This window comes from Trachinotus anak, unplaced genomic scaffold (genome assembly GCF_046630095.1).
Source record: "Trachinotus anak isolate AG129_WGS33_773 ecotype Australia unplaced genomic scaffold, CSIRO_AGI_Tana_v1 ptg000004l, whole genome shotgun sequence".
NCBI lineage: Eukaryota > Metazoa > Chordata > Actinopteri > Carangiformes > Carangidae > Trachinotus > Trachinotus anak.
In genome coordinates, this window is record NW_027273855.1 from 10,773,783 (window position 1) to 10,790,363 (window position 16,581).

General features: G+C 38.9%; 1 protein-coding gene across 1 annotated transcript in view; it reads right to left on the minus strand.

Moving 5' to 3' along the window:
• The window catches only part of LOC139620366 (kazrin-like), a 172,912-nt gene that overhangs the window by 146,701 nt on the left and 9,630 nt on the right, over positions 1–16,581 (minus strand). Inside the window, exon 2 of the mRNA XM_071475790.1 lies at positions 4,916–5,073. Within this exon, the coding sequence (XP_071331891.1) occupies positions 4,916–5,073 (158 nt within the window). The remainder of the gene's footprint in view (positions 1–4,915; positions 5,074–16,581) is intronic.

Consider the following 16,581-nt stretch of genomic DNA (forward strand, 5'->3'; position numbering starts at 1 on the left):
GCCAGGACTGTCCATGACCCATGGGCAAAGGTTCAGCACTATAGACAAATATATGTGAAAGTCAGTCCTTTGTGTTGAAATATTAAGTTGGAAATTTCCAGGATAGGCATTTTATTCAACTGCCTACAGTTAATATAGATAGGGGGATTGTTATTACCAGCATATGTTGTAATTAAAGCAGTATTAATTGTTTTGGTTTGTCTTTTGGCTACTTGAGGCCAGTTCAACAAGCAGTAAATTCAACACTGACATATTATCATTTTGAAGATGATACAGCAAACATGTTAGAAAAAACAATACTTATTTTCGCATGCAGAAGATACGGAGTGATTGTGTCTTTTGGATGCGTAAATAATATTAGCAACATTAGCATTCATTGGGAGTTGTGTCTCCATCCACGCAATGAATGTAACCCCATTACTCTCTCTCCTTTTAGCTCTGTTTTAGCCCCCACCAACTTCAGAGGCACATGCAATTGTATGCATAACCTTGGGAAAATTACAGGGTTTCCTTCCCATTAAAAAACTGGTCCAGAAAAGACTAAGCGTCTAAGTGTTGAGAGAGAAAAGATACTGTGTTGGCCAAAATATAAATACAGGACACATACAAATACAATATTTCTTTCTGGAAATAAGGTTTGAAAAAGAGGGTGTCCTCTTACATTTGAGGACAAGACAATTACCTGTTAATTACATAAGACATTCTTTTTGAATTGAGAAAATACAAGTGTAACTATGGTCTTTAGTTACAAGTGTAACTATGGTCTTTGTAGCCAGTTTGCTGCCAGTTAGCCCAGGTTAACCTGCAGGAGTTTCTGAGGGCTGGTATAATGTGTTTCGCTGTCATGGAAGAGATAAATTCATGATGAGTGAAAACGAGTGTGTAGCATCTCCTGATGTCTTTACTGTCTTTACTTGGAAATGAAGCAGGGAGAAAATCTGTCAAGCCAAGAATTCCAGCTATCAAAAAAAAATGAGTTCAAAAAGACTAAAAACCGCCAACTGTCAAAGAAAAGGATTCTGAGAGAGGAAAGAGAGTAAGAGAGAGAAATCAACTCACTGCAGTAACTCAGTCAGTTGGCTACCGGTTACACCCACCGAGAAAGTGACCTGCCGCCAGACGATGACCAAACAATGAAACTGAAAAAAGCCTGGCTTGTACTGCAGGACAATGATTCATAGCAAACTTCAAAATCGACCATGAACTACTTGAAGAAACACAAGCTGAGGCTTTTGCAACGGCCCTCACAGTCCCCTGACTTTCATCACTGGAAAGCTGTGGGCAATTTTAAACATGCAGTTGTTTTTAAGTACTGTACCATATTATACAGTTGCATACAACAAGGCTCACCAGCTTATCAGTAATTCTGCCTGCCTGTAGTTTAGGTAGTGGAGCCTTTTTTGCTAAAAAGAGCTGCTTACTGGCAACGAGGGTGATGAGATGAGTGATACTGAACCAAATCAGTAAATTTACTGCCAAATGAAATAAAACACTGAGCTGAGGGAACTGCAGAGTCAGACAATGAGTCTCTGCAGATCTATCACTTAGGGCCACTCCTTATACATTACACATATCATTTGTTAAAATCAAAATGCTGCTTGATGAAGCTTTAGGGTTATCTTCCATTTATTTCCAAACAAAATCGTGTTTTTCATTTACTTTAAGGGAAAACCAAGTTTGTACTTTACAATAGTGATTCCCTCAGAATAACCGACAATGCCAGCAACATTGGTCTGCTCTGTGTTCAATACTATAAATTGTTGGCTTTTTGTGGAAATTTTATTACATTAAATATGTATTAGATGTGTTTCTATAATCACTGTTTTTAGCTCTAACATTTTGTGCAACGTTGCTGTTGTGAACAAAAAACAAAAAAACAAAAACAACACTTGCAGACGTATATGTATCTGCATTGCTTTTTGTGTGTAAGTGACAGACGTGTGTGCAGCTCGCCACTGCTGATTAAAGCAGAGTGGAGGTCGGAGGAAGTCACATAGATCTTATTTATCAGTGTCTCCACTCAGTCACTGTCAAAGTCACCTTTACTGGCCTCCAAACTGCATCCACACCCCCCCGTTCCCAAACTCGCTCTTCTTCTCCCCCCACACCTCTCCACTGATGAGTGACAGCTGAGCTAATGTAGTCACAGCCGGGTAGAGCACAGGGAAGCGGAGTTAGAGGGAGGGTCGGTGACAAAAGCTCTGCAGTCAATCTCTTCCCAGCTTGACTGCAGGATACACACCAGATGGGCCTTTGGAGGAAAAGGAAAATCCACACCAAAAAGCTTTGCAGTTAGCTGTCTATTGCAGGTCGACAGTAGTGGTTTGTTAAAACGACCATGTTCTAATGATAGGTCATGAAACTGTAGCTGAAACAGATGAAGGGAGAGTTGATAAAGTTTTCCAGACACTGGTGGTTAAATTACTCATTTAGTGAGTAAGTTTGTCAACCAGCATTTTTCAACTTTATTACTTAGTGCACCCACAACATAAATGGTTATAAATTGATCTGGGAGCAGTCAAAGTCAAAAACTATGAAAGTCATCTGTATGTCCTCTGTTAAAGGTCTGGACTCCAGATTTCAAGGGTTGTGACATTTCACAGTTTTTCCATGATCATCTGGGACCCTCAGTTAATTTCTTATTCATCTTATAATTACACTTATTAATGTTTTCTGATCTTACACATGCTACAGATCAGAACTGAGGAATTAAAAGCTGGAAAATTTCAGGTTGTACATAAATTGTGGCCAGTTTATCTTGCATGGAGCTTTATGTTTAGAGTAGATGAAAGTCCTTAATGACAGACACCTTCGCTGCTTTGTGACATTTTACTTATGCTATGACTAAAATGAAAAGAAGAACGTTCAAAAGAGTGCTGACAGAATGAGAAGTACCTCACTCCGAGCAAATTAATTAGACAGAGTCTGCTGTCTAAGAAAGAAAGATGGCTACCTGTGTTTTAGAGGGAGAATGAAAGATAAAGCGATAACGCATTCAACATCAGTCACTCACGGGTTTCCACGTCTCCTGTCCTGGCCTGTAAGTGGGTTTTCCCTGGGCTTTGAGCATTAAACATGCTTTTGAGGGTCAGAGAGGAACATAGGAGAGATTGAAAGTAAAAAGACAAAAATGCTTAGTGGGTACACAGTGTTTGGATCTGTGTGGTAACCATGAGATGGTATCTGCCTCTATATAAACTATGACTCATAAAAATAGCCAAAAACAGGTGCAACCATCAAGCATTTAAAGTTAAGGAAACCATGTTGAAGAGAAAAATTTTCAGCACAAATGAATTTGGATTTGTGAGAGAGAATACAAATGATGCCGTAATAACGTAACACAGCAAGCATATGCGTATTAAATCGCAAACAGCTCATTAACACTCTTAACATTGCCACTTCAGCTGGATGCATCCTCACTCCCCTGACTGAGGCTCATAGGAATCCAGCCTCCTCTTTCTCCCCTTCCCTCACAAAGGTTACATGAAATCATCAGCAAGAAGATGAGCAAAGCAAGATAGAGGGAGAGAGAACGCTGGTACGAGAGAGCCTGCCAATTATGTCATGTCCACATTGTCTTCATTTGACGCATTTGGTTCAGCAAATTCATTAGTTAACAAAAGGTGCTACATTAGCAGTCCACAAACATCAGTCCTTGCACATTCTCACAGCTGCCTCGTTGAGTGATTGATGCTCTAGAAAATTCAGTTTTGAGGACACTGGGTCATCTCTGAATAAGACGACTCACGGGAAGATTCGGTCAAGGGAGGAGGGTGAGGGAAGCAAGAAGAAATAAATTAACCGGTGGAATATTTTCTAACACTAAGCTCAGTTCAGTAGATCTATCACTGCACTGAGGGAATTTAAGTGGCAATTGACTCTGATGGAGGAAGTGTAACCTTGTTGTTGCACCTCTGTTACACACAGTCAATATTTTCATTTCATCTGAGGCCCTTTGCTGGAGCAGCTCAGAAATAGCATTCTGTGTCTTCACAAACAATTTGTACTATTGCAAAATGAAGCATGAAGTGTACCCCCACACTAAAGGACTGCCAGGTATCAGTACAAGCTAGGTTTTCTCTGTTGTGATTTCACAAATGTGTCTTTTTTTTTTACCTCTGCTGTGCAAGATGACATCATCCAGCATTTTATAAGGTGGATTAAATGTGTCTTCTCTCACATCAGTATTAGGTAATCTCACTGCCTTGTACATAGGTTTGCAACTAATCACTATTTTGAAATTAACTATACCTTAAGTATTTATAAATTTATCAAGCAAGTCTATAAAATGTCAGAAAATAGTACAAAAATATGCCTATGACAACTTACCAAGCCTCAAGGTGCCAAGGTGAAGTCCACTGGTTTTAACAGGTCAAAGGTGCAAAAACAAAAACATTAAATTTACAATGATATGAAACATAAAAAAACAGCAAATATTCACATTTAAGAAGCTTGACCGACATGAATGATTAATCAATTATCTAAAATTTTGTTGACTGATTTTCTGACTAATCAAATGAAAGGACATATATATATATATACAGTATTGTGCCTTTGTCATCTTCAATTTTATGATTCTGGAGTTGAAAGGATCTGTGTTTAGGCCACTTGTGAAATCTTTTGAACAGATAAATGTTTGTGCGATGACCACACCATAAAACTGGCACAGGATGATTCACTGGAAATATGAGGTGGGAGAAGGCGGTGACTTCATCCAGGATGTGATCCAGAGCTAGAATAAAAACTTACAAACTGCACCACTGATTGCAATGGTTTCACTGAAATGAATTCATTTATGTTATGAAAGCTGGCATGACCAGCCTGTGCTTCAGCTCTCAAGTGACATCACTTTTTCTCTCGTCCCACCTGCCTTCTGGTGAACTCATAAATGTAGTCATGATGTTTTTTTTTGTACCTGAGCATCCACAAGGAGGTGCCTCATCAGGGTCATGGACTTCTGCAGGGTTTCCTTCTCGGGTGGAGGAAATGCAGGCTCCTCCTGCTCCAGGGACTTGGGTCCAGTCACCATGAAGCTTGCAATCTGGTCATTCAGGCTGTTCAGAGACTGCACAGCTAGAGGGAGACACAAAAATAAAAGTCACCACAAATAAGTTATGAACTTGTAGAGCATTCGGTCAATTTTCAAGTCAGTGATTAAAAATATCAGTCATTGGTACAATTGCACCGAGAATCCTCCTGAACACAGAGAACAAGATGGCATTATAAAAGGAAATTAAATATAAAAATTATTGTTGTTGTTTTTTATAAGCAGTCCCTATCAGAGTGCAGTCTGGCTAAAGTGGATCATAAAGTGTTTTTATTAAAGATCACCATCACCAGAGCACCATCACACGCACATGCACACACACAATGTCTTCCATTCTTCCTACTGAGCAGGAAGAACAGAGATAACACAGTGGAAGAACTCAGTTTCCTACTGTCACACTGTCACCGACTTTCTCTGTCGACGCCCTCCCTGGTCCAGAATGTTCCATGTCGGCCTGAAAGCCATCCTGTTTTTGTTTCCCTGTTCTTGCCCTTGTGTGTCCCTGGCAAACCTCTCCTTCCAGGTTTCCTTTCCAGCTAGTCTCCCACATTACAAATTAGCTAGCCTTACTGTATTTCCTCCTTCTCTCTCACTCACACACACACACACACTCACACACACACACACACACACAGGCTTCCTCAACCCTCTTCCATTTGCCATTAATCCCCCTTAGTCTTTGAAAGGTCACCGCAACTATTTCCGAGGCCACCCACATGGTGGAAATGTTGGATAAATGAAAGGGTTGAAGAAAAGGCAATTACCATATTTTTGTGACTTTTTAGCATAAGTATCTTTTGTATTTTTCATGAGCTAGTGCACTAACCCCTAACGCCTCGTTATCCATCTTTCCAGCATTTAAACTTTGCTAAAACCTTAAAGTTAATTCTTTGTCAGTTATAAAGGGAGAGACGGGTGCAGTGATCAAGGATTGACCTTCTGTCCAGAGGTCATCTGATACAGATTTTGAGCCATTAAATCTCTTGTGTACTGCTGAAATCATGCATTGAAACATTCCTGCCAAATAAAGAAATTCAACCTGCTAAATCCATATAGAGCAGGGTGATTTTAGGCCAAGAATCTGGATAGGGTCTTTTCAGGATGCAAATATAAAGCCTCTTTCACACACAAAAGCCCACGCAAAAAAAAGAGCATAGATTAATGCATTACATAACCAAAAAATTCTTTCACCGTTGCTGACATTTCCAAGCAAACAAGCTTTCAGTGGAAAATTTGACAAGTCGGCACTGAAGGCGGCAGAGATAAGAAGGGAACGAGGGGGCTGAAGACGAAGACTGTGTCCCCTCGAGGTGAGAGTGGAGCAAACGTCAAATGTTTGATTACGTGAGTGGGAAGGTTGTCTTCTGAATTCACAGACACTCCGGCCAGTTCAGCTCCCTAAACATTTTACACATTAGTAGAACAGTAGAACTACAGTCAGCTCTTCTTTCCCATTTTTCACTTTATATTCAACTATGGTTGATCTGAACGCATTCTCTTTAATATATGTTTATTTTCACTGAAATGAAACCACACAGAGGCACAGTAGCAGTTATGGTTTGAGCCTCTACACTCCTTCATTTGAGCTTTGGCAGACGTGAGTTCAGCTGCTTACTCTTAGTGCCCTCTCCTGGGTAAACCATGAACATGCAGGTACTATTGATCATTTGGTAGGTTTGGGTATTTGAATATAAAAAAAATACATACAGCAGCCACTTTAAAGGATACGCCTGTAAAATATAATGCAATCCAGTGCAGCAGCTCTGCCGTAAATTCTCCCTTTACAATAATAATAATAATAATAATAATAATAATGTGCAGTTTTGATCAACACAGAGAGAGATAAATTAATTTCAATACATTTACTGTTGTGGCTGTTCACTGAGCTGCTCATTTATTAGCTACACATAAATAAAACTGATGCAGTCGAATACAACAGCCCTGCAATAAAGGGCTGTAATGTTCAGTTTAATTGGCCACTCAGTTCATGTCATAAATTCAAACATAACTTAAAGAGCGATCATGTTACCACAGAAATTATTGATTTACTACCTGGGAAATGAAAAGGCTTCACATATGATGAAGACGTTTTAAAACTAACAACAGATTATACAAACTGCCACTGCGTAAACATCATTGATAAAATTAAAATTCATAGCTATTGATCATTAAAGCTGCTTCATACACTGAATCAATACAGATATTTTGCTGCAGTATGGTGGGTCTCACACACACACACACACACACACACACACACACACACACACACACACACACACACACACACACTAACCTTTACCCTGGGTATCCAGCAGCAAACATCACTTGCCCAGTAGTCAATACTGTGATCATTAAGCTGCTGAAGTATGGTTTGGAAGCATCACACATCATTTCACATTATATTAATGAATTTAGTGAAGCATACAATCGGTACTTTTCTTAAAAGGCGTTTCCTTCGTGTGTATCAACAAAAATTCAGGATCTAAACATACACTTTATCAGGGGCATCTCTCTCATCCTACAAGCTGCCACAACTGACCTAATAGGTGCATTGGTGGCCTGAAATATTCCTTCAGGAAAGGCCAAAAACAACAAACATTTTGGTGAAGTTTCAACTTTTTACAGGATATGTAGGCTGATACTGGCCATAAAACATTTACATAGAATCACTTACTTCTAAACACATATTCTATGTTAGCAAAGAACCCAGTGCATCACTGTGACAGAGGGGTACTGCAGTAACACTACTGCTAAGGATAATAATGCAAAATACACCAAATTACAGGGATTATCATTCTCTGCCTTCAGCTGAAAAGTGATGAAAAAGAGGTCGAGGTACGGAGGTGGGAAGGAAAAAGAAAGCAAAAAATTTAGTAATTAGGTTACAATGGTCTTTTTCCCTCCTTATGTCTTCTCTCTTTTTTCTTTCTGTTGGTGTCTCGCCAGCATAGGCACATCTCCAAGTGCCTTACATGTCATCCTATAGAGCAGGAACAGCACCACAAATGAGGAGGGGAGGCCTCAGCAGCAGCCAATGAAGCCTTTATCTGTCCAGGAGGGAGAATTGTGGGTACCAGGGGAAATAAGATCACTACTAATGAAAAATGTTTGAAAGAATATATGCAGAAAACCTAATAGCATATGGTGCAGTACTCAGGCTAAAGTCGAGATAAAAAGGGGCTTATTTCATGGGAACTGTTCACAGCGCACATGAAATCTTGGAGAAATGTTGAGAAATATGCGATGAGCCAAAATCCATTTCAGGTGCACCTCTGATGTCAGACTTACACTTGCTGCTATGCACTGAAGAGAACAAGGTCATACTCAGCCAAGGTCTTTTTGGTTTAATTTTTGTGTGAAATATCTTAAAACATAACACTGCACATCACATGTACACCGCATGTGAAATACTGTGCATTACCTCGAATGCCTTACAGAAAAAGGGTAAACATTTTACTCCCTGTGTTATAAAGCAGACTATATCTCAATTGAAATAGTGAATAACATTATCATATATTTTTAATTCTAATGAACTCCCTCAAGTAAGTCTCTGGCATAACATTACCTACTTGTAAGGTGAATAGAGGAGTAGGAGTCTTGAAGTATCAAAGCTTCACCAACACTTATTGCGAAACCATCAATTTGATGACATGAACGAGAGATAACATGAAGTTGTGATCAATTCGACAGGTGCTCTTGGAGCTTTGATACTTTTTGATTCTCTCTCAGTCAAAAGTTAGTGGCAGTGATAAATAGGCTCAGTGATGTAGGCTGTGTATCGGCGTGTCTGCACCACTGTAGGTACCAAAAATTGACATTGACTACGTGGTCACAGTCTTTTCCCATTTAAATCAGAATGCTGGTATTTGAAACTGTATCTCTTTTAAGGTCCTGTTCTTTTATAAATGAATTATATATTTGAGTGTTTGTTTTGAATGAACCAGTATCAAAATCTTCATAATAGCCATGAAAATCCATTGTCTGTCTCCAAGATGTTAATGTGTACAACTATATATAGCTTAAATTGTTCTGTGATCGATTATTAATTGATTAGATCTAAGCTGGCACATTCTTTTTCTCTGTAAAGTCCTTTGAGACATGTTTGGGATGAAAGACTATAAATAGCTTAACTTGAAGTTACAGTAATTCCCTCGGCAGTCATTGAAGATACTGGACACTAATGTCAGACACTGACAGCCAGCATGAAATAAAACTCATAACTTCTATTCAAAGAGTGCATGGGTCCCTTTTACATTACACACGTTTGCACTTAAGAACTTGCTCACTGTTTTCTGCTGCACACACATCTAACAAAAAGAGGAAGAAGAGTAATGACTTAGCCTGCTGCTTTTTTTAAATCATATTTTCCATACAGATTTGCATCAAAGTATCTAATAGCCACATAATGGGAGACAGTTTAAGCCAGGAAATACTCCTTTTTATGTTCATATTGGTGACACTAAATCCTCTGGTGCTTAACTGTGGTTTAGTGTGTGCACCATTAAGAACAGTTTGAAATGATACACTTCTTAAACATCTGACAATTGGACCAGATGGGATATAAGAGCTATAAAGGCAAAACTAATGAAATTCTATACTCAAGCATGCATACGATCATAAACGGCATCATTAAAATCATCATAATAAAGTTATTTTAGGCAACAGCAACTCTTCTTAGGCTCTGAGAAACAGATGGACATGTTCAGGACTGAGGGAGTAAATACTGTATGTAGAGTGGGTATATCTATTTATAGTCTATTGACAGATAAAGTGCATATTTTCATGTAGAAAATTATATTCTGACACAGCATTTGACAGGACAAAAAGAGGAAAGACATTTAAAACAGAGAGTTTATAGCAACCACTATGTACAGAGTCAGGTGAGGTACTTTGAAATCAGAGACACCAGTCCTGATCCAAGTGGTGTGTATTAAACATCAGAATATTTTACAGCATGGAGTTCGAATGCATCATACACAGACATGTCCACAGGTTAAATGAGCTGGCTTAGTAGTATTGCTATACAACACTGCCCCCTAAAGACATCACAGTATTGGCCTGAAAACCTAAATAGTATCATACTGTGAATTGAATGCAAATCACTCAAATCACTGGGTTGAAAAAATGCCCAGGTTTCCCCTCATAAAAGATGAAAGGACACATGGCAATCTTTAAATTAATGTCTGTCTGTTAGTGTGAAAATACAGTGTGAAACAGTTTATGACCTCATAGGAAAGGGATGTTTACATGCACAGTTACGTCTCAGGAAGGAATCTTCACTGCCTTGGAAGCATACTTCCAGCACATTATATAATCTTAAGTGATGTTATTACTGTTCGACACCTGATGTGTGTGCAGATGATGATGAAGTGTTTTCAGAAGTGGCTCCGTGGGTTTGGAGAGTCAAGAGATAAGAAGGCAGAACAATCAAAATTAAGCAAATATTAATCACAGATATCACTGACAGATCTCTACTTTTTCTAGGTGACACATGAAACAAAATGACAGAAACAGCAGTATATATCTCAGCAACAGCACACTCACAAACGCATTTAGTGAAGTAAAAATGACACTGTGGACCACATGACCATTAACTATTCAGGTTTGTCCCATTCCTTTCCTGATAACATTTTTTCTTCAGGTTTTCCATATCCAAAACCACCGGCATGGCCTGCGAGACAGGCTTGTAATTTTGCAGCCTCTATATCAAGTAGAGCAGTAATGATTAGTGGATTGAAAGAAACTTTGATAAATGATTCATCATTTCAGTTATTTTTCAAGCAAAAATGCCAAGCAGTCACTGATCTCATCCTCCCTAATGGGAGGATTTGATTCTTTGCTCTGTCAAATATAATAATAATAAAAAATAATAATTTCACACCACATACAGAAAACAAACAAAAACTTCATGTCTAAAGTCTAGATTTAAAAACAGAAATGGAAGATGACAGATTGAGGCAGATTCCAGGGCTGAAAAGTAAATTTATTCTTACAAGTAAAAGTAAACTGAAAAAGTTTTGGACAAGTTGGAAAAATTAAACAAAAATCTGAGTTTATTGACTTGGGCTCTGGGAAATGGGACTTAAACACAAACTTTTAATATTTTATATACAAAAAAAATAATAGCTAAAACAATCAGCAGATTTAGAAGTAATGATAATAATTGCCAGTTGATATTAGGGCTACTATCAAACAAATATTCAAAATATTCATAGTTGTAGCTTCTATATGGTGAGGGGTTGCCACTTCTCTCTGTTTGATATAATTGTAAATCTTTGGGTTTTGGACTAATGGTTGAGGATTTTTTTGGACAAACTGATTCCTCTGTCATTTAAATAGAAATTAATGAGTTATTATTTCTCAATTATGAAGGAAATAATTAATGCATATTTGCAGCCCTACCCTGCATACACACAAAAAAAACACAAGAGATAATTTTATGTTCATGAATAAATCACAGATCATGGACACGCCATTAACAGGCTGCAGAGATGCTCACACATTATGCGGGTTTACAAGCATGAACACAAATGCTTCCCGCCTACAGTCCCCGCACAAGATTTACATGCTGACAATAAAGAGACAGAGATGGTGCAAACAGTGAGGAACACACATCATTCATTCGGTGGAGCTGAACCCCGGGGGGTTCTGTAGCTGTGAAGCAGAGAGCAGCGAGCAGAACTCTCATCTCTGCAGAGCTCATTAAACTCCACTAATCGTATATGTTACCGCTGTAATGGGTGGAATAAAGGGAGAGAAGCCGAAATGGGTTGTGGTTTCCTGGAGGTGGTTAGCGGTGCACTTAAAAATGGTTTGCTTGTTGTGTGTGTGTGTGTGTGTGTGTGTGTGTGTGTGTGTCTGTGTGTGTCTGTGTGTGTGTGTTTGCCCATAACAGAAAAAATCCGGTACTGGCACAACATATCTGCCTATTTCTCGCTCCAGCAGAAAGTGCAGCCCCCCTGGATTTTTCGCCTGTGTTTCTGCTGAGCTTTACATGACTGAAGCTCTGTTCTTCTCTCTGCCCTCATTCTTGTGTTTTTCTGCTGCAGTTGTAACAACATCCTCAAATGTTGAATGGATTACAGACTCCATTCCAGCATGAGCAAAAGAATAATAAAAACAGTATCTGATGTCTGGGCACAAAGGGACCACAGCTGCACTATAATTGGACTAATGTTGTGATGTGCGTTTACTTTATTGTCTAATAATGTAGTCCCATAAACACTGTCGGCCCATACACAGATTCAGGGCTCTTAAGTTAAAAGGAAAAGCCTTGTGTTTAATGCTTTGTAGTCTCTGGCTGATTTTGATTTTGGTCACAGTCAACACAAGGCTCTGCTACAGGAAGGATTCAATAGCAGGCCCCTCTGCCAAAGTCTAGATGAGATTAAACTGTTATGTCAACTCAACACTGTCTGGCTTTTGTGCTTTCAGAACACTATGTGGAGTCTTTTCATAGACACTGGGTGGTCTCAGAGTGTGCTGTTCTCAGCGCATCTCTGAACTATAAGAACTGTCTTTGTAAATACTGTCAAAGTTTGAATCTAGGCCAAGTATCTAGAGGCCGATGAATCTTTGTCTGTTTGGTGTAAAAACAAACTTTCATTTGTTTGTTGAATCTGCACAACTATGGTGATTAAAATGTGCATCCGAGGATAAACACCTCTGCCTTAAGTTCAAAGTTGAACTTCTAAACATCCTCGAACATGTCACATCCACGAGGCAGGATTTTTGAAAGCGGCACTCTTATTTTCTCTGCAACGCCGTGTGAATTTTAAAGACAAAAATGCTCTCGCTGTGAAATGATTTTGAATGCTCTCTAACAGGATTATGCACTTTCTCTGAACTCACGGATGAACAGCTATTGGCTAATGCTGAGTGCATTAGCAAAAACATTATGGCAAATGAAAGCACACTGAAATTTGACTGACTTGAGAAACTGGCCTTAATAATATTATGTTCTTAGATAAAACTGACAAATAACCTCGTCCCACACATTGCACACATCGCACAAGTGCTCCTCTCTTTCCCTCTCAATGTCTGAAAAGTTACTATACTATAAGTGTTTTAGTGGCGGAGGTGATGGTCAGTGAAAGTGATGCTGTGAATAGGAAGCATGGCATCTGTGAACGTGAACAGACATATCTGCTGTGCCGCAGCTTCTCTAACTACATTTGAGAAGTCTGCATACTGGCACCAGGAGGGGGGGGGGGGCATGAATCACACTTGACAAGAGCATTTCCTTTCACTGTCATCCCTGCTGATATGGCTGTGGGGGCTGGAAGCTGCTGCCAAAACATAAACAAGAGGGATTACATGTGTACTGACAGTCCTCTGTCTGGGTTTAGTGTTTAAGTTAAGACTGAATGTTCCGTTTCATCAGGGAACTTCCATTTAATGAAACAGCTTCTGTGGACCTGTGTGTAATTACGTGAGATTCAAATTGTTTCAGAGTACTCACAGCTCAAGGAAATGCACATTAAACTGCTGTGTTATATTGTTATTTCTTGCATAGTTACTTCCAAAGACAGGATCATTAACATCCGTCTGGGGCAATCCGATCACATGTGGACAGCTCTAAGTCAGGTGTGAGCATTGAGGAAGCGTTTGAGACCACATTCAGAGGTGGTCTGGGCCACATGTGGCCACATTCTTTTAGCAGTGTGAACGCAAATGCGTCCTGGGCCACGCTGAAGGCCCCCTTATTCTACTGACGTTCTCTGTCACAGTGTAATTAGTCCCGTCACAGTTTCATAATGAACCAAACACATTTTACTATTTCTAATGGTTAAAACCTTATATCACTGTAGAGCCCCTCCATGACTCTCTCTCTCCCTTCCCAATGTGTCACTGCTCTCTGTGCGCACATGATGTAATGATGAAACTGTTTCTAAATTACATCAAACACATCTTGGGCTTATCTCTAACGCAATTTCTTGTTACTCTAGAGCTGCAACAATTAGTCCATTATTTGATTGGTCTGCTGTTTCCCCTACATTTGTTAGCAGTTGTAACAAAACATAACTACCACAACTCTACACTGCACATAGCTCACTTGGTCTTGTATGAAAGGAAGGGAACAAAGCTTGGGCAGATACTCGATAATATTGATTTAATATTTTTTGCAGTTTTGCCTGTCCTGTTGCCAATCTGAGCCTCATTTCCCTGCTTTGCTTACTGCACACTGTACCTTGGCAGGTGACAAAATTTTGAACTGCTGTTTAGACAGTATCGCTCATCTGAAACATAAAATACAGTGATATAATTATGTATTCTTTAAAAAAAAAAAAAAACACAAACATCTTTTTTTTAAAAACACCCTAATGGACACCCTACAACACACACAAATACAGCAGTCAATCAACAGAAAAATGTGCAACATATTAATACTCAATTAACTTTTTAATTCATTTTATAGGTAAAAATTTCTAAAGAAAGATGACATAGCTCATGGAAGTGTATCGGTCCGGCCATAGCATGGAGTAACTCTTCAGTAGAAAACAGTTCCAATGAAAACTATTCACAGCAAGGTTTGTGTATTACTCAGGGTGACAGGGACACGGTTTCTGGAAAGACATGTTCCAGTTTAATATTTTACATGTAATTTTCCAAAACTGTGAGCAACACCAATGAAATTCTAATTCATCTCCATTACACTTGGGTGACCACAGAAGTTGCAGAGAGAAATCTCAGAATCTGGACAAATAACACCAAAACTAGACAGCTAGTAAGCTAGTAAGAGGTTTTTTCATTACATAATTTTGATGAATTGAATCTCAAGTTTTCCATATGTTCATTAGATACAATTCTAACAAGTTAAGTTTGGTTTCTTCTGGATATTTCCACAGAACTTGCAGTTGAGCCAACTGTTCCAAGCTTTGGGGTCAGCTCAGTCAAACAGCTCTGTGTGGTTTTGTAGCCTGCTGTGCTGTGCCATCCTAACACCTCAGCTAGAGTGAGATTACTCCCTTAGGCAGCGGGGCCTCTGATAATTACAGTGGAAGGTGAGATTTAAGCCTCTACACAGATCCGGAGAATGAAACATACTCCTCTAACCTTGGTTAGATGATACAGTACATCATTTTTATCATCTCTTTGACGGAAAACCTGCAACTGACTCGTGATAAATACTATTCAATGAGCACTGACCGGGTATTCAGCCAGTAATTAATGTTTAACATTTGATGAGAGCATAATTTCACCATCTATAACATATAACAATATATAGCTGAGAAAAGGAAAACTGGATTTGTGGTCATTATATTGACCAAACACCTTTGTTCTTTCAGTAGTTTTTCTGTACACTCAGGGAGGCGTTGTGTTCTCTGTCTAGTGGTTGCCCACGTGCAATCACAGGTTTCTTCTCTTGTGTTTATTAGGTTATAGATGGTGACATCTATGGACTTCCGTTCTCTCCCATTGTTTTTGTCAAGCTAAAGTAAGTGTCGGGAGTTTCTATAGCACAGCAAGTGACATTGAGGGACTTTCTCTTCAATAAAATATTGGATATTTTGCTTATTGAATGCAAAGCAGGAGAAAAAAGCGTTCAGCCACTGGCCTCCATTGGGGTTTTCTATATTCATTTTGAAAAACACTGATATAAGCCAAAGGCCATATGATTGTTGTTGCTTTATCTACTCTGGTGAGTTAAACATTTTAACATTTAATTTCTGAGCACAGTTATTTCAATTTCTGATGCAGTTTAATTAATTTAAAAAAGAAATCTCCCTGCTTTTGGTGTTGGTACCACACAGGGTGAGGGGACGTAGCTCGTATTATCTATTAATGTGATTTCTTGTGACAGTGCCTAAGTTTAGTGGGCAAACCAAGACAAAAGACAGTATTACAAGCTCAAAAGACTGTGCTTTACAATTAAATTAGCTTTTTGGAAATCTCCTAGCTGAAGTTACAAATATTTTACACAACAAAAGAACCACGAAGTTCCCAACAAAAAGTAAAACTGACCTATTTGTGTCTATAGACATGGGAAGATTATGACACCATGTGCCACAGGATGCAAGCATGCAAATCCCCCAAGACCCCCACCCTGAAAAATGACCACATGTCCCAAAGCTGTGTGGTTTGCGGTCATTTTGTGTCTTTGAAGGTGTTTTGCTTCTCTGTGGATGTTTTGTTTCCCTTTTTGGTCTTTTTGCATCTCTTTGTAGATGTTTTGTATCTCCATGTGGTGGTTTTGTATTTTTGTGTGTCTCTCTAGTTCTTTTGTGTCTGTTTGTGGTAATTTTGCATCTCTTTGTGACAATTTTGTGTCTCTTTGAAGATGTTTTGCATCAGGCATACCGGGCATGTGCCCAAAATGCCTGATCCATGTCTAATCCATCCATGGCTATTGACTGTTCTATTAGTAGCTATCATTATTAAAATGTATTTGATTTATTTTTTTGGATATTTTCTTGAATAATTCTAACTACAAGTGAACTACAAAAGTCCCCACCTCATGTTCTCGGTCACAGCAGGCATTATTGCTTTACTTCAAATGTGAAACACTTGTCCTATAATCCTGTATGTGCTTG